The sequence below is a fragment of the Corvus cornix genome, chromosome 3, assembly GCF_000738735.6.
Source record: "Corvus cornix cornix isolate S_Up_H32 chromosome 3, ASM73873v5, whole genome shotgun sequence".
In the NCBI taxonomy this organism is placed as follows: domain Eukaryota; kingdom Metazoa; phylum Chordata; class Aves; order Passeriformes; family Corvidae; genus Corvus; species Corvus cornix.
In genome coordinates, this window is record NC_047056.1 from 108,382,104 (window position 1) to 108,399,709 (window position 17,606).

Below are 17,606 nucleotides of genomic sequence, written 5' to 3' on the forward strand. Positions count from 1 at the left end.
ATGACAAAAATGTAATTGATGTTCTATCACAATTTAGCTCTGTACATGTTTGTTTCTGGAAGAAAGATTCCTTGTAATGAGTTGTAAGCAGTGGGAGGGCAGTGGCCACTTGAGCCACAGAAATCTGTTCACGCTGAAATCTGGAAAGGTTAACTTTATTGTTTGCTTTGCCCATGTATATACAAAACTTGACAATTGATCATCCATACAGTAAACTAAAAATATTCATTTTCTCACTAATTTTAGACTGCAAAAGACATTATTATTTTTCAAGTTCTTCACTCAGTTCTTTCCAAATTTTTTCCTCTATTTTTGAAGTATCATATTCTCTCAGCATGTCAAATTCCAGCCATGGCTGGCTCCACTTCTGTGCTGCTTTCATTTTATGTTCTGGTAGCTCAAACTTTATTCCTTTTATATTATATTTGGGTCTTTCCCACCGTTTTGACCATGGTTTAGGTTTCATTCGTACCTGCAACTAAAGCGAAAGATTAAAAAATTTTAAAAAACTCCAAAAGGTATTAAGTAATTAGATTTTTGATTGTGAGCTTAGCAAAAGGTGAGACAAGTGCTGCTCAACAGAAGGGAAGTAAGAAAAGCGAGCAATCTGTCAGTGTGTTAAGGAACTACTACTTTATATGACTGTTATAAAGAAACTTTTTAGTTAACACGGTCTTGATTTATCACAGAGTCCTTAAATGAAACATACATTGAAGGTAACTCACCTTTTGCAGTTTTGCTCTTTATTAAGGAAAAATAAAAGTAGCATGATGGCGGGAAAGGGAGGAATTATCATACTGAGTTTCTACACAACACTCTGGCAGGGTGTGCTGGTCTCTGGATTTTTCCTGACATGCAGATTTTAGCTGAGTCTTCGATCTTTCTTACCTTGTTTCTTGACACCAGCCACTCCTGAATCAGTAACCACATTAACAATAATGTTTCTGTAAGAAAAGCTTTCCCCTCTGCACTGTTCTACATAGGAACGTGGAGGCTGCTACTCTTCGCATGTTTTCAAAATTAACTCCTGAGGATGGTAGGTGTTTACATCCTCACCATTCTTTCACTACAGAAATGGCACAAAGACTTGCCTGATTTTACCTACTTTTGTCACCCTGGTAACTGATGCAGCAAAAGCTGCTACAGCCTGCCAGGATAACAGTCATAAATGGAAGTTAAGTAAATAATCCTGTGCTTTCCCTCTGAACCACGTGGCTCGTACCTTGTTCACAGGAATTTCCTCGTGGTCCATAAGAGGCACAGGTTTCATATTGACATCGAAAGTGCTGTACTCGGGGAGGGCATCTCGCAGGTACATCAGGTTCTCATCCAGCCTCTTCTCCAGCTTCAGAACCTCGATCGCCTGGATTCGAGGACTGTACAGTTCATAGCAGATTTCAACCCCTTAGAGACAGAAAGCCTGGTTTAAGGAACCAAATTCATGAGAAATACCAACACCCAAGCAGTACTGCTTCAGTTCCTGTATCATTGCAATCTGCTTTTTAGAGCACCTACAGTGCTGTGTGCACTTGTGATGGTACTCGTGCACTGTGTCTGCACATTTCTTTGTAAGTCAAATCTTTGATACAGAATGGTTTAAGAGACTTGAATGGCTTGAGTTTAAGGAAGATGAGGTTGGGTTTTAAACCTCACTCCCTTTTGGTTACAATGGCTGTTATTACCCATTTCAGTGTACATGCAGTGTGTATGAAAGGACACCCACCCCTTTCAGATTTGCCCTCAGAATTACACTATTTGCATTGCCCCCAATTTTGTCATAATCCAGCATGTGATCCTATGATAAAACTCTTCTAATTTGTTGCTTGTTAAACAGTTGACGCCTACGTTCCCAGTTCATGCAAATACACTGTGCTCGAAATGGGTTGGTATTTACATGGCAGCAGACAGTCCAGGCTCAGACATAAGCACAACCATCACAGAATGTGTAAAAATCACCAAGTACATAGACAAAAAAATTACTGTGCAGTTCTATGCCATCAAGTACAGAGCACATCAACCTTTCTGTGTACACAGTTTTAAACTTGCAGAGTACTCTTAACAGGCAGACTCACAATTTCACTTCAGTCTGCTGTTTTCCACCCCACAGACTAAACTTTGCAACTTAACACATTTTTTGCTGAACACTTGTAGCATAATTACCACAGCTGAAACCCCACCTTGGTCTTCTATGACATTCCGAAGGACAAAGGTAGCGCCGAGTCCCTTCCCTCCTCTGTGAATGCAGATCCCAACAAACCGCTTGGATTTGTCACTGGCATAGGGATCCGCAGTTGTCACAGCTAGTACACTGCCTGCCAAAAAAAATGGATTAAAATAAACAGCCTGTCCCAGTTAGTATGTACCAAAATGTGGGGAAGAGTCAGACAAAGTGCATCTATTCAGGTGCATTTTGAAAATATTTTTGTTTCCCATCAGAACTGCTACAAACACAAAAAACTGCTAACATGACCTGAATTGATACAGGTTGAAGGGATTCTGCAGGTGAACTACAAACCTTCTTCACCTTTATTTTTTTTGCTCTTCCCTATCCAAATTGAATATAATTAATCAAATGTTTTTTGGGTTTTTTTTCTTTAGCTTTACTGGTAAACCATATGCTCAAGTGCCAGGATTGAAAAAACCCACATAAAGGAACACATTAGGATTATTCTTTTAATGAATCTGGATGTATATATGAGATTAAAATACGACATACTATCTATAAAAACACATTCTAGTTGATCTAACACACCTGAGACTTTATGTTTTATGCTATTCTACATATGACCACACTATCTACCACCCCACACAATGTAAAATACTGACAGAATTATGACAGTTTTAGTGCTGTTAACTGACCAACATAGAATTCTGGGATGTTGAAGACTTTTCTTCTCTGTATCATATCCTTTCTTTCTATATAGTATTTAAGAGGATCTGTTCTCCCTCTGGGAGGTATAAATTCAGGGCTCAGGAACCTGTAAGAAAAGCCACACTTTCAAAAGTATGAAACAAAAGCATTGGCATAAAAAATACTAGAGAATTCCAAGTATTTGGCCTAAAAATTACCAGCTGGTTAACCACCACCAGTTGCCTTTTCAGAGATATTAACTGCAGTCCATGAAGTCACCAATTTTATTTTTTTTTTTAATCCAAAAAGAATTTTTGTGGGGTTTTGATGTTGGTTTGGGGGTCTTTTTGTGGATTTTTTTGTTTGCTTGTTTTGTTGCTGTTCTTTTAAACAGATTTTTTCCCAAACCAGTAATACATGTTGGTCTCAGAGGAGCTGACTGAAGGAGGACAGTTCAGTTAGTGCTGTCACAGCTTAGGAACAGGTTATCTCATGGTTTAGTTGTAATCCACATGACAGAACACTATTTGTTGACTTTATAATAACAGATATGGAAGAATCTATTACAGTTTTCACAAACTGATTCTACAGGAGACACCACATAAATCTCCTTTTGTCTTACAAAAGCTTAAAGGGACCGGTAAAACTATTTTCTGCTAAAAAAAATTAAACCATGCCAAGGAATTTCCCCATGGCCTGGGCCTCACTTATCTGACTGCTGAGTTGAAGGCACACTTCCTGACATGGACTGGCTTGAGCGGAGAACCATTTCCAACAGATAATTGAATATGCTCACTCTGGTTTGGATGGAGAGACCACTTTGGCCTCAGAGCTGATGGATGAAGCTGGACTCATTTAATTCACTTGTACAGATGCATCTTAAAAGTCCTGGATCTGACCAGGAGAGAAGTGCCCAACACAGTGGAGAACAAATGCAAAACTGCCTTACAAACCTTATGGGGGCTGTGGGGGCACCACAGAAGTTCTGGTTGGTGCTGCTGCCCACAGGCACCACGCAGGCAATAAACAACACCAAACCTACTCATGATGTTCAAAGTGAGGTTTTTTGGAGGGGGCAAATGAACAATACAGTACCACCACTCTCCTTCCAGACACAGCACTGCAGTTTGAACCACTGGGTCATTTAAAGCAGTGCAAATTGGGTTTAAAACCCAGGCAGGTTGTGGATGCTCCAGCCCTGGAAGTGTTGATGAACAGGCTGGATGGGACTTGGAGCAACCCAGTCTAGTGGGACGTGGCCCTGCCCATGGCAGAGGGCTTGGAACCAGACGATCTTTAGGTCCCTTCCAACCCAAACCATTCTGTGATTCTATGCAATGGATTGAGGTGACATCAAAAATACCCAGAATGAGATGTCTCATGAAGGCTACCAGAGACAGCAGGTCCATGTCACAACCAGGGATGTACATGCTCACAGCTGGTCTCGAGGTCCAAGGCAAAGGCAGACACAGGACCCGTGTCCCTGTCACCCCTGGCACACTAAAGCGATACCTTTAACTAAAGAGATGCCCTTAACAGACTGAGTCTCCCACATTAACCCCAGATTTGCAGAAGTATTTTCTGCTCTACATTTTTTTTCACATTTCACTGCTTTCAGGAACACCAGGAACAGTATTTTAAGGTGTTTTGAACATATTTCAACACAAATGATCCTTGCTAGAATTTTACAAACCGTGTTGAGTTTTTCTTTTTGTGTAATAATGCCTTGACTCTTTCAGTAAGTGCTCACACAGTGGCCAGCCTGAGCGCAGCGCTGGACACAAGCCCGGGCTCTACAAGCTCAGGTGAGCACTGGGACACCCTCACCTCCTCTCCTCCTTCTGCGTCTTCCTGTCAATAATGACGGGCTTCGGAGGCGGCTGGAATTTCGGTGGCTTTCCATCGCTGCTCACTCGGTACCCCGATAAAGAAAAACACCCTGTAAAATTCAAAACAACGTTTAAAGCACCCGTGATTTCAAGCTGAACCGCCCACACCAAAGCAGGACACGGCACCCACAACCCGCCCGCCGCCAGGCCAGCCGTCCTCCCCTCCGCTCTGTGGGCCAGGGAGGGCAGGGGGAGGGCGCCGGGCAGGGGGGAGGCTCGGGGGTGCCCGGGGAGGGGGTGAGGGCGAGGGCCCAGGCGATGCTCACGGCCGGGCAGGGCGATGGCGGCGCCCCTCGGCGCCAGCCTCCCACAGGCAGCCGCCATGGCGGCCGCGGCGCTGCCGCTACGGCGAGCGCGTCGGGACAAAGCGCGTCAGGACGGAGCGCGGCGGCGGTGCCGCTTCACGGGGCGGTGCTAAACTGGAGGAGGTTTAGGTTGGATATTGGGAAGAAATTCCTCGTTTTGAGGGTGGTGAGGCACTAGGACAGGCTGCCCGGAGGAGCTGTGGACTTCCCAGTGTTCAAGGCCAGGTTGAATGAGGCTGGTCTAGTGGGAGGTGTCCCACGGCTGGGGCTGGAAGGGACCTTAAAGAGCCTCCGCTCCCAACCCAAACCGTTCTGTGATTTAGGGATGAAAGGAAACAAAGCGGCCCCTTTCACCTCCATCCCTCAGGGAGATTTCGGGTGTGGCAGAAGGACCGCGGCCCTAAAGCAGGGGAGAGGGGCAGGTGCTGTCCCTGGGATGCGGAGCTGGAGCTCCCAGTGCATCCCCTTGGGACCATCGGCGGCGGTGGGAGCACGGGCCAGGCACACTCGTAGCAGCTCCTTGGACACCACAGGGATCCACCACAGTTAATAAACTCTGGCTTTGCTGCATGAAAATGGTGATACGTTTTCCAGAAACACACTTCTGTGTGTCTTCACGATAAAAACACTCAACTAAAACTTTTTTTCGAGGCCATTGTTATATCTGTCCGTAATTCAGATATCCTGCAGTCCCAGTGCTTTTCACCAAGATTAGTTTAGAAATTATTATATGCAAAAGTACTATTGAGGTACATTCAATATGTTTGTGTCAGTCAGGTTTTTGTGGCCATCAGTCTGGATTCAATCAGCTGCCAGAGAGGCAGGAGAAAGGCGAGTTTTAAACGCAGGTCTATAAATAGCACCCCACTGTTTAAACTTTGCAGAGATTCACTTCAAAATATCCCAGACCTCATGAACTAATTAGTTCCATCATGTTGCCTCCGATGTTCCCCCAACCCCTTTTATTGGTTGCAGCTTACTGCCCAAACCCCCGTGTTAACAAGAGTAATTTCCGACTTTGTGGTCTGGTTCTTGGTTTCTTAACTGTGCTTTAGAAGACAATAAGGTGTGCAGAAGACAAGGCACAGTTTTTCTTTACAATCTGCTGATTTAACAGTGAGTTAATAATCAGGACATGGATGGAACAGAAGAGGGCACTCTGACCCTTAAAATACAAAAGAATCTCCACCAGCACCGAGTACGCCACTCCTTCTCAAGTTTATTCTCTTTTTACTGTTCTTATCCCTTACGTAAGCACTATTAAAAAGGTAAAAAAATGTATCTCGAGGGGTGAGGAATTATCACGTAGGGGTAATTCCAATAACTTAATGGTGATCGAGAAGATAACAAAACAGCTGTAAGGAGATGTGTGGGCTATGACTTAGAAAACTGCAGATTTGTAGCTCACAACTGTCTTTAAAGAAGAGAATTGGATATTTCAGTGTCAGGGAGCTGTTTCTAACTCCTTGACAGACCACTGAGGATTTCAGGCTAACAAAACCATCTTGGCAGGCTGGAATTGCCCTGAGCTAAGGGCTTCCCAAGTGAACCTCACTTCTCTTGAGGTGTGATAACCTTGCCCCTGTGTCTAATTCATGCACGGGTTGTTGAGGCACCCTAGCATCAAGACACAGGATCGTGTATTGTTTGGTCTCTTTTTTTCAGGAACAGTTTTCTTGAATCTGAAATAAAGGTACAAGACACTCACCTTGAGTTTCTTCATTCTGTCACATCAGAGTAGGAAAAGAGCAGCCTCCCTGCTTTTCTTGCCTATATAACATGAAAGTCTGGATCACGTTATAATCACTGGAGTAGGGTGAGGTTTGTAAATGAAAGGCATCACTGTTCTCAGGTGGTATAACAAAGAAGGGCAACAAAGATAGTGAAGGGCCTTAAGGGGCAACCATATGAGGAGTGGCTGAGGATGCTTGGTCTGTTCAGCCTGGAGGAGACTGAGGGGAGACCTCATTGCAGTTACAAATTCCTGGTGAGGGGAAGAGGAGGGGCAGAGAATGATCTCTGCTCTGTGGTGACCAGTGACAGGACCCAAGGGAACGGCCTGAAGTTGTGTCAGGGGAGGTTTAGGTTGGATATTAGAAAAAGGTTCTTCACCCAGAGCATGGTTGAGCACAGAAAGTGGTCACAGCACCAAGCTTGACAGAATTAAAGAGTTTAGAATTCAAGCATTTGGACGATGCTCTCAGGCATATGGTAGACTTGATGATCCTTGAAGGCCCCTTCCAACTCAGCTTATTCTGTGATTAAACAGACTTTGGTACGTCTCTGAATTAATTCTGATTGAGTTGAACATATTTCTAGTCCCTCCTGTCCAATCCTGGGCAAGTTCACTTATGGTTCCTTACTACTCAAATCTGAGTTTCTTTGGGAAGAAAAGCAGGATGGGTAGAAAATAGTGCTTAGCCTGATCCCCTCTCATCTATGTAAGTAGGATGTGGCCAAGATCTTCCATTAAATGTAATCCTTCATGTTAGTGTCTTTGAAGTCTCCTCCCATATTTCAATAACCTTCTTGAGGTATTTGTTTCAAAACTGAACACGGCAGTTCAGCAGTGCTCACAGTCACCCCAAACACCCTCAGTTATCCAGCTGGACATACTGTCACCTCCAGCCTATTTGAAACCCAAATCTCTTTTGACATCAGCTTTTCAGTGTCTTCCTCCCTTGATGTGTCCTTGCAGTCGTATCAATAAAGTCAACAGATTCTCTCCCAGGTCAGCAGTACAACTGATCCCTCTTTGTACTTCCTTGTTAAAGATTTCACTGAATGATGGTCCTGCTCATTAGAGGAAAAAAGGCTGATGTTTAAGGATGAAGGAGACCTTGTGTTTTGCTCCACCCTTTCTTTGTCACTCTGAGCCATTCATTTTTGATTTCTGTGCTTTTACTCGACTTTGTTGTAGCAAAGCCTGAAGAACAGACCTTCTCAGACCATATGCTGCATTTGGAAGGTAAGGAAGAAGTGCACATTTCTGGTGTTGAGATGCCCAACAGATTGTACCAACCTGAGCTAACCTGCTTACCTGTCTGGATTTAACCTGCTTATGTCTCCAGGAATGCAGTGCTTCAGTTCCAGCACCACCAGGATCAGGGCTGCCAGTATCACCTTCCAAAACAGTCTGCATTGCAGTCTGAAATCCCAGAGATTTCTTCTGAACACCTGAAGCCACATTGCAGCAGCCCCAACACAGCTGCCTGTGGCCTGTCAGAGGGTGTGAAGAAGGGAGTGAATTTTAATGTTGCCCAAGGGAACTAGGATGTCTTTTTATAGGAAACACAGCAAAAATGGTAACACCTGCTGTTATTACTACTCTGTCCGGAAAGAGATGTCTACAAGGGGCTGAGCTGCTCTGGAGATGTGGTTTGTTGTCCATTCAGGGTAGAGAAGAGGCAGCTGGATGTCCCCAGGTTACAGAAGAAGTGGGACTGGCTCATGGAGGGCCTCTCCACCTCATCTTCTAGCTAAATTGTGCCCTTTTCAGAACACCTGTCAAGCCCTTCATAGCTGGTGTAGCCTTATTGGTGGCTGGTGGAGCAGACAGAGCTCCTTTCAGACTGTCCAGAGGTATCTGAATCCTTCAGGCTCTCTTGCAAACCTGTCACAAAGCTAAGCCTGGATCCCTCTGTGTCCTGTTTATCCCAGGTACCAAAGCAGCTCTATAAACTACTCTGGAAAGGTTTGAGTATACTGGATTTTATTAGAACCTTAAACAATCTGATGGCAGTTCTAGTCTTTCTGGAAGCTTCCCTTTAATGAGATATGAGTTGTTGGTTAACTGAAGGTGAGTTAACCTAGCTGAAAATAATCAGGGAAATCCCAAAATGTTGCTTAAAATTACCTCAGATGCCAGACCCTCTGGATAGAGTGGCTGCTCATTAAGGTGGCCATCAAGCATCCACAATTACATTTTTTACCTTGCTGTAGAGCAAGCAAAGAGGAGAGGGAGAGCTGTTCCTCAGACACAGCGCCCCAGCACTGAGCTCAGGAAAGCGATGGACTGGAAAATCTTCTGCTCCTTCTGTCAAAACAGCCTCGGGCCTCCTCGGTTGTTTCGGAGCGTGCATCCTGCTGGAGCCACACACAGTTAACCCTGCCAGGCCAATGAATGTTTTCCCCTCTGTGTACAGTGCTGGGAAAGTGCACACATCTGCTCCTCTGAGCCTGAGGCTTCCACAGGACCTATGCCATGGCACATCACGGAACCTATGTTCTTCCATTTCCTTTTCCCTTTGTTGAATTCCAGCCCTGGAGGGTAAATTGTTATTGTATAACCTGTATGGGAGAAGAAAAAACTGTGTGCCAAAGATTTCTATCTGGGTGCAGGGGATGTATGAAATGTGAACTGGTCTGTTGGCAGCTTTGCCAGCCCCTCAGTAGATACTGGCTCTGTGTTGAGAGTCAGAAGTGTCTTTAAATTCCTCTTGGAATCTGTGATGTTTTCAGATAATTGAGAATTTGAGCTGTTACTGTCTTTGTAGTTTTTCTTGGGTCTTTTGCTCTTGATTATGTCCCTGCTCCTCTTGATTATGTCCCCACTCAGAACTGAGCTCCCTCTGGGACTTGTGGCACCCTTACAGGTTATAGAAGGGACAGCAAGACTGGCTGATCTCAGCATTTATGAAAGAGTTGAGTCTCCTAATTTTCTGATTTAGTAATACATTTTAAAGAGGAACTGTATTTAATATGGAAGCCAATGTTGAAATGAATCCAATAACCCAATAATCTGTGTTGAGGACAAGTATATCATTGCTTTAGAGTGAGATGTTACAAGTTTAGAGAGTTATGAAGAGTGTGTGACAAGGTAAGATTAAGTTCAGTATGTGATGCCAGAGATCTTTCCCTTAGGAAGTAAATTCTTGGGTCTTCTTGAGTCCTGTGTGTGTCCAGATGCCAAGGTTTGTCTGTGCCTCTGAGCTTCTATAGTCTGGGTGATGGAGGCTGAGTTCCGGATGCATCCTACAGAAAGCTGCACCAGAAGCACCACTCATTGATTAGTCCAGGCAGCTCCTTCAGTACTTATCTCAAACTGAAAGACATGTCTTGGATTGGGTGCATCTACCCCATTCCAGAAATTGGAGGTACTGTCCTTCAGAAACAGTCTGGAACACCTCGAGAACCTAAAGAGACCACTGATGTCCCCCTCCTTTTTCCTGAGATGCTAAAAAAAACGCCAATTGAAATGGATTATAAAAGAAATCCCATTCATCTTGAAAGGCAAGTGTAATCTAAAGACTGATGGGTGAACTCCCAGGTACCTTTACATTTCATAGAGTCAATATTTGTTCTTTCTCCATTTATAACCCCATTACTCTCTCTAGGTGGGCAGGAGATTTCAAAGAGGGACCATTTGTTTTTCTTAATTAATGTGTTAATGCTGGTGTTTGTCATAGTAAATTATATCTACTATCTCAATCTCCATATGCAGGAGGAAAAGCAAGTAAAAAATTTATGATCAAATTACTCAAAGCCGTGGCTTCTCATTATTTTTAACAAAGCCAATCAACTTCTGCTCTTCATTATTGTGTGACTAGTGACTAACCTGAAGAGAAAATGTGATCCAATATCCTTTGTTTTGCAAAACCCCTTTAGAAATTGTAACATTATTTTCCACTGCACTGGTTCAGCTGTGTGCAGCACTATTGTGTGAAGATAGGTGGGAGAGAGAAACTGCTGCTTTGTTTTATGTCTCACTTTGCTTCCCTCTGGACTCACAGCAGGGCTTTCACCTGAGAACTGGGCTTTAACAGCTTTGTGTCTCTGCCTCTTCTACCCCAGAAGCAGCAGCAGCTCTGGACACTGGCTTCCTCAACCAGCTGAAGAAGGCCTCAGCTCTCCAAGTTATTCACAGCATCATTTGTGGCCATCTTCTTTGGGTGGAAACCAAACTGCCTTAACTCAGACTTCTTTTAATGGTCAAAACTGCTTTTCGTCAGATATCAGAAGGTACATTTTACAGAGGGAGCATTAGGGGGAGATGAGCTGGTGTGCTGAGTTGGGATAGATTTGGTGAACTGAAAAAAAATGATTTTACCTGCTACTGTGGGAAAGGAGAAGGGGATTTGATTAGTTTTGCATGTCCAAGATGGAGTTAGCAAGTGCAGCAAGAAATTACCAGCAGTGTAGTAATAAATATAAGAGATTCTCCTTGGACATCTGAGATTGAGGACAACCAGGGAAGGGCTGTGCATGAAACAGCACCCAGAGGATAAGTGCAGGACAGAGCAGAGCACAGCACCAGAGTGTTGGGCAGGGAAAGGCTGGGAGGATGATGCTGGCTTGTCAAAGCCAGCACAAAGGCGTGGCACAAAGGGATAGTCCAGCAAAAATTTAAAAGGTGTTGGAATCTAAGTGGGCTCTAGTCTCTTTTTACCTCGCTGAGGTGTTTCTGAGGCAAGCTGTTTGTGTTAGAAAAGACATTTTATACTAGTCTTGTGTAGTCCCTGGATGCACGCAACCACTAAGATATGCCTGCACACACACAGCTCTGCACATAACACTGCTGTCTGTCCAGGCACTGCCCAGCCTGGTGAACTCTGACCTTTGCAAATCTCTTGTAAAAAAGCTGTAAAAACCTGTTAAGTTTCCTTCCTTCCTCTGCATCCTATGTAGCTGGTCTGGTGAGTAGCGTTACCACAGCAGGGATCAGTGCTGTGTGAACCAGGTGCCCAGAGACAATGACTGCAGTCAAATTTCAGTATGAGCTTTCTGCAGTGGGAAGCATCTCTTGCCCTAGAAGCAAGTTAACTGGAGCTCCCTAATGACAGTGTTGTGGCTACAGAGTGCAAAGGTTTGGGTGGCTTGGACTTCAATGCCATTGTAAGTTCCTTGGCTGTTTTAGATGACAGAGTCCAGTGCTGTGTGCACTGTCCAGCACACCTGGACTTGGTCACTAGATAGTCTCTTGGGACTGCTGTGAAACAAATACCTGGTGATATTATTGGGCTGAGTACTAAAATGCATGTGAAAGCATGAGGTTACTCTTGAAACAGCCCTCTCAAATGGAAAAGATTTAAAAGAGGAAAGGAAAATGTATGTTTAAGCACATGTGAAAGGAGACAAACCTGTTCCTCTTGCAAATGGTAGATGTATTTCATTGTTGAATTTGCACTGACGCCAGTGAAATTACGCTTAGGATTAATTTTCCCCATTCAGCAGAAAAGCATTTCCTCTGATTCCCGTTGATTTTTCACCAGTTTGTGATCTGTGAGCCAGAGGTTTTTTGTGTAATTTGCTGCCTGTACAAAACCAAGGGTATTTCCCTTGGTTTTGTACAGACAGCAAATTACATACATACCTTGCTCCAAGGCAATGATAAGTCCAAGGTGAAAGCTGATCTGTCCGAGTTATGTTGGAACCAGGGAAGCCAATAAGGTTTTTTCATTGACTTCTCCAGATCAAACTTAGGCACAGTCTATGCTGAATGCTCCTGAAGGAAAGGTCTGCCCTACTGATCACTGTAAATAGGTGGGAGCACAAACGTAGCAACCTGGGCTGTAGCTGTGCTGGAGTCTGGAGCCTGCAGGATGCACTGTCATTCCTGGGCAGCTCTAATCAGGTTTGCCAAGGTAGCAGGATGGAGAAGATGCTGTAGCACTGACAGACAGTCTGCCTTGGGTCAGGGGTTATTTTTTCAGTTCTCAGCCCATGCCACTGTGTCTTCACCAAGGCTCTTACCAACTTCTGAAACGCTGTTGGGCCTCTTAGAACACATCATCTTGGTTGTGTTCATGCCATCAAACTCCAAAGCAGGATTCCTTCCTGCCTATTGGGAATGGCCAAAGTTCCTGCCAACTCCCAAGCCATGCTCAGAAATGTTCTGGATATCAGGTGGCCTGGGTCAAAAGTGAACCAAGGACTAGTCCAAAACGTGAGTGGCAGTGCCTGTGCCCAGACCCTTACGTGGTTCAGCCTATTAATATAAAGGTGGATTTTATGAAAAGGCTTTATGACAATGCTTGGAAACAATCCTTGTTGTGGGAAAGGTCTCTGGCAACAAAAATGGCTTTTCCAGTGTAAGTTATAACAGTAGTTTCCGTAAGGATGGGCTGTGATTGTGTGTAGAGGATATGTGCCCATGAGGGACAGAAGAACCTGGGAGAGTGCTAAAGGACTCTTTTTGTCCTTCATGCTACTGCCTTTGCATGCCCTCAAAGTGGAGTACAGAGGTTTGGGATAAATGCCTGTGGAAGCATTTTAACAATGAATGTTTATATGATTCCCATTTTTTCTCAAATAGCATCATGGTATGTTACTCCCACAGGACAGGCAGAGAACTTCTAGACAAGTTAATCTGAAAAAGAATTGGCTGCTGTGGAAATTAAGGACAGTGTAAATTATCTGTGAATTGGTAGTAAAACAGGAAAAACAAAAGGGAAGAACATAGTGGAGATCCAGATTAAAGGAGTCTGTAACCTGAAGTGACTCATGCCTACATAACAGCAGGATTGAGGCAATTCTCCCTTGATTATCATAGGTGAGATAATAGGAAAAACATACTGTTGCTCACATTGAACCAGATGGGATGTCTCTGCTCTTCAAAGCCAAGACCAGCCAGGTCAGATAGATATCTTCAGGTGTCAAATTCAGCCTGTCACCTAAGAAGCACTTCCAGAGAGCTATTGAATATACTGATGGAAAGATAGTGGTGGAATATAGTAAAGCCAGTACATACCATCATGCAATTAATGGAAAAATCTACCCAGAAAAACTGTTAGAAGATTATTTTTGTGCCAGATCAAGTGGAAAATAATTTCACGTTACAGATATCAGAAGACAGTGCAGGTCCTGCACGTCTCAGTGAACTTCAGGGTCCCAGCTGGTGCTACATGCCAACATAGCAACAAATCTCAGGGAGCAAATCCAAGCAGGCGGGACAGATGAAACACAGTGAAAAGGAAGGACCCAATTCAAAACTGAGGAACTCTGATCCTTGAAATCCTTGTCTGTTTAAACCCTTATGTGACTTCCAGTGTAGTACAAAGATCAAGCTGGCTCCAAATTTCCTGTCATTCTAGTGCAGTGATTAACCCAAGAACATCCTGTGCACAAGGCACCAACTAAACCCAAGTGGATGCCAATCCCAGAAAAATCACCAGACTGCACAGTAGCCTCTAACATGGAACATGGAATCATTATAATAAAGAGAATGCCAACTGAGAGAGGTTTCAACATCAATTACTTGGTGCAACATGAGGAGAAAGTTTTCAGCTTTGTTGTGAATCACTTTGTAGTCTCCAAATACTTTATTTTTGGCTTTTTTGTGTATTGGAGGATTTTGCAATGCTTTGTTCAGTGTTTCCCAATGTTTCAGTGGGATAAGTGCATCACTTGGGGCTTTTGCTCTACACAGAATTTAGTTGAAGCACTACCCCCACTCCAAACCTGTCCCAGTAAGGAGCAAAGTCCTCCAGGTTTTATGTTCGTTTTGTAAACTGAAGTGATTGAGTGACACAAAATGTGAAAACTTCAAAGGCTTTTCAGTTTGAATATTCTGCACAGCTGTTGTTTAGCATTGAATATGGAGAGAGAGGAGGATTTTACTTGTGAGATACTTGGTGTTGTATTGCAAAACTGCATTATGTGAAGTCTGCCTTCAAATTGATGAAAGCAAACAGTGCTTACTTCCATGAGTAACCCCATCTGTTTCCATAAGACACTCTTAGGGGAAAGATCTGAAAACAAAAGAGAACAAAGAGCTGTACTCTGCTGGGAAGCTTTGCTATTTTATATTGAAGCTCTGACCACCCAGTTTACATATATTTCTGTAGGTATAAATGCACATATACTTTGTTATTAGTTTACATTCATTTGGAAGGAACTTGGCCAAGTGGAAAGAGCTCTGGCTGGACTTAAAAAGTATTTAGTATTTTCTTATCTCTGTCAATTTCCCCTGGCTGACATTGAAAAATTAGTGACCTCAAACATATGGCTGTTCTTCATCCATAAAGTGGGAGAATGCAACAGCAGCCTTTTGGAGAGTGCTTTGAGACCTTATGGAAAAAACAGAAGTGAGTAATGTTACTAGGGTTAGAAAAAAAGACTAGTCTAAGAAAATTTGTACTAATAAATCTGCTTGTGACTGTGTAAACAAACAGGACTTCAGTCCTACATCTAGCTGAGAATAGTTCTCTAGCTGAGAGCTATTCCTGGTCCAGCTCTTCTACTGACCAGCTTTTAGCTGTTGATGGTTTAATCAGCAAGGAAGAGGTTAATGATGCAGAGTCAGTAAAAAATAGAAAAGCATTACCAAAACTCAGCCCTGGAAGGAAGATCAGCACATACAGCATTAAACTGGGAATCATCCTAACTGGGTCCATTCCTGATTACCATTTATGAACTGGGTAATGTTGGGGTCATAAAATTGAATGACAAATGCTTCCCTTCTCACTGCCTCAGTTTCCCCGGTTGCAGTTGTACTTAACTGCACTTTGGGAGTTTCCATGCACGTTTCAGATATTACAGTTTTATGTGCAGCAGGAGGAGAAGATCTGCAAGAGAGGAGCATGGAGGAGAGAAAAATGCACTTAAGTATCATAGTCAAAAAGGAGGACTGAGCTACAGTTGTTAAGCATCTTAGGCTCAGTGAGACTTCTCCACAGGTAATCTGTGGAGGGAAAGAGAGCAAATATCATTGCTCAAAGCTAGGATGTAATGCTGGACTATATCAGTACTGGCCAGTTCCCACTTCTGGGTGGCTTCGGGGAGAAGGGATCCAAGAGAATGTGTGTCATTATATGTGTTATTACCTATCCCCAGAGACATATTTGAAGGCATGGATGGATTTCAAGGGCTGTTACTCCTAAAAGTAAAGCTCCATTTTGATGTCACCTTGATTCATGTTTACCCCATGAGACTGTCCATGACAGACCATCCTTTGTCTGTGCTGCGCTGGGACAGGTGGCCTCTTTGCCTTCCAAACACACAGCCGATGTTCCCACATGCCCCAGGGAATAAGGGCATTATGGAGATGGGCTTTAACTGCATTGTCTGTTTCTCAAAGGCAAATTTTTCTTTCTTTTTCTTTTTGGCAAGAGTTGCTTTCTTCTTTCCTTTTGGAAGGCATCTATACAGGCTTGCTTAAAATCAATGCCCTCAGAGGACAGGACACTGATGTAAACTTCCTCCCCTTTGGTTTCACTTTATTCACAGTAACCTAAAAGCTCGAGCACGCTGCCCATGTTTAGCCTTAAACCCTTTGTCTCCAGAAGTTTTTTTTCTTCCCCATATACTGAGTCAGCCAAGCCTAATTACCCTTTAATCAGTAAAATCAACACCTGCTAACAGGGTGGGCTCTTTTCAGCAAATAGTTCTTCCCTTTTCCAGAGGCCGATAAATTTCCAGGGGTCCTATTGTTTCTTTGTCCTGCTGATAAGGAGCTTTGACTGATAATCTGGTAATGGGTATGGTTATCTCATGCCTGTAAGGCAACAGAGGTGAATCTTCCTCTTGGCTAGGGCAGCAGAACTAGGTGAGACAAGAATTATACATAGATGCCAGGAGTCAAATCTCCTGGTATCTTCTCTTTAAAACTTAGGTCAAGCCTGGAAAAATATGGGTCAGATAGTTCTGGCAGGTGGGATTAAAGTATCTAGTGAAATAAAGAGCAAGGCAGTCTGTAGAAGCTCCTGGTTTTTTGATCTTGCTTAAGTAGCCCTCTGCAAAAAAGTAAGGTGGCAGAATTGTCTGCAGAGAGAAGGGACTGGGGCTGGATTGTACAGAGCCTGTTGGACCTCAGGCTGTGTCTGTGCTGTCAGGTCAACCCAGAGTCACCACTCTCCTTGAGGAGACTCATCTGCAGCTTCACTGGAGACCGTCAGTGTGTGAAGAGCTGTTGTGGGAAGGAGGTGCTTAGGTGCTGATCAGGCCAGGACAGACTCTTGTTCCCATGGTCATTGACAGGACTTGAGCTCAAACTCCAGATTTACCACGCTGCTCTCATCCTCTGTGTGGCTGATTGGAACTTAGCAAGTAGCTGTATGGGCAGAAGGCAAACAGGTCCACAGGACTTACAGCTCCCCTTGGCGTCTGCTTCTAGCACACAGACCATCCCAGGACAGACTTCTGGTGGAAAAAATTGCTCATGGCAGCATTCTTGAAAGTGTTATTCACATATAATTAGGCAGCCAGTCTGATATTCATCTGAGAACAGCTGAAACTTTGCTAGAAATTTCAGAATAAGAAACACTTTACAAGTTCACTCAACTCAGAAAAAACCCCAGAGCCCTTTGGACTGAAGTTTCTAACACTTGTTTTTAGCTCTAAGATCAATGTTTTTGGAGAGTTTCACTTAATTCCATGAGGATGAACAGGACAGAGGAGTAAAAACCACTTGTGGTTTTCCTTGGATGTTTCCACTGAGGTTATTTTTGCTGGATAGGAGCTGCAGCTTTGTTCAGCAGCTGTGTGTGAGCCTGGCCCCATCTCCCCTTGGCAGCCCCACACAGTGCTGCTCCAGAGGTTTGGATATATGGATACACACGCTGCTAAATGTCTGGTGTTGGCTTTGCCTGTGAAATACATCCTCCTCTCTCTGCACCAACACTC

The 17,606-nt window shown here is 43.8% G+C and overlaps 1 protein-coding gene across 1 annotated transcript; it reads right to left on the bottom strand.

Moving 5' to 3' along the window:
• Nucleotides 1-134: 134 nt before the first annotated feature.
• Nucleotides 135-5,115, bottom strand: MRPL19 (mitochondrial ribosomal protein L19). The gene is made up of 6 exons (XM_039569405.1): nt 5,007-5,115; nt 4,679-4,790; nt 2,860-2,978; nt 2,178-2,312; nt 1,223-1,404; nt 135-478 (listed from the first exon to the last, which is right to left on the bottom strand). Exons 1-6 carry the CDS (start codon nt 5,062-5,064, stop codon nt 263-265), a joined length of 822 nt encoding a protein of 273 aa, XP_039425339.1. The 5' UTR covers nt 5,065-5,115; the 3' UTR covers nt 135-262.
• Between the last annotated feature and the right edge of the window lie 12,491 nt (nt 5,116-17,606).

Excerpts from the sequence above, each read along its gene's own strand:
- MRPL19 (XM_039569405.1), bottom strand. The coding sequence starts at position 5,064 with ATGGCGGCTGCCTGTGGGAGGCTGGCGCCGAGGGGCGCCGCCATCGCC. Across the intron at positions 2,313-2,859 it reads CATCCCAGAATTCTATGTTG|GCAGTGTACTAGCTGTGACA; the intron begins GTCAGTTAACAG and ends TTTTTTTGGCAG. Across the intron at positions 479-1,222 it reads AGGAAATTCCTGTGAACAAG|TTGCAGGTACGAATGAAACC; the intron begins GTACGAGCCACG and ends CTTTCGCTTTAG.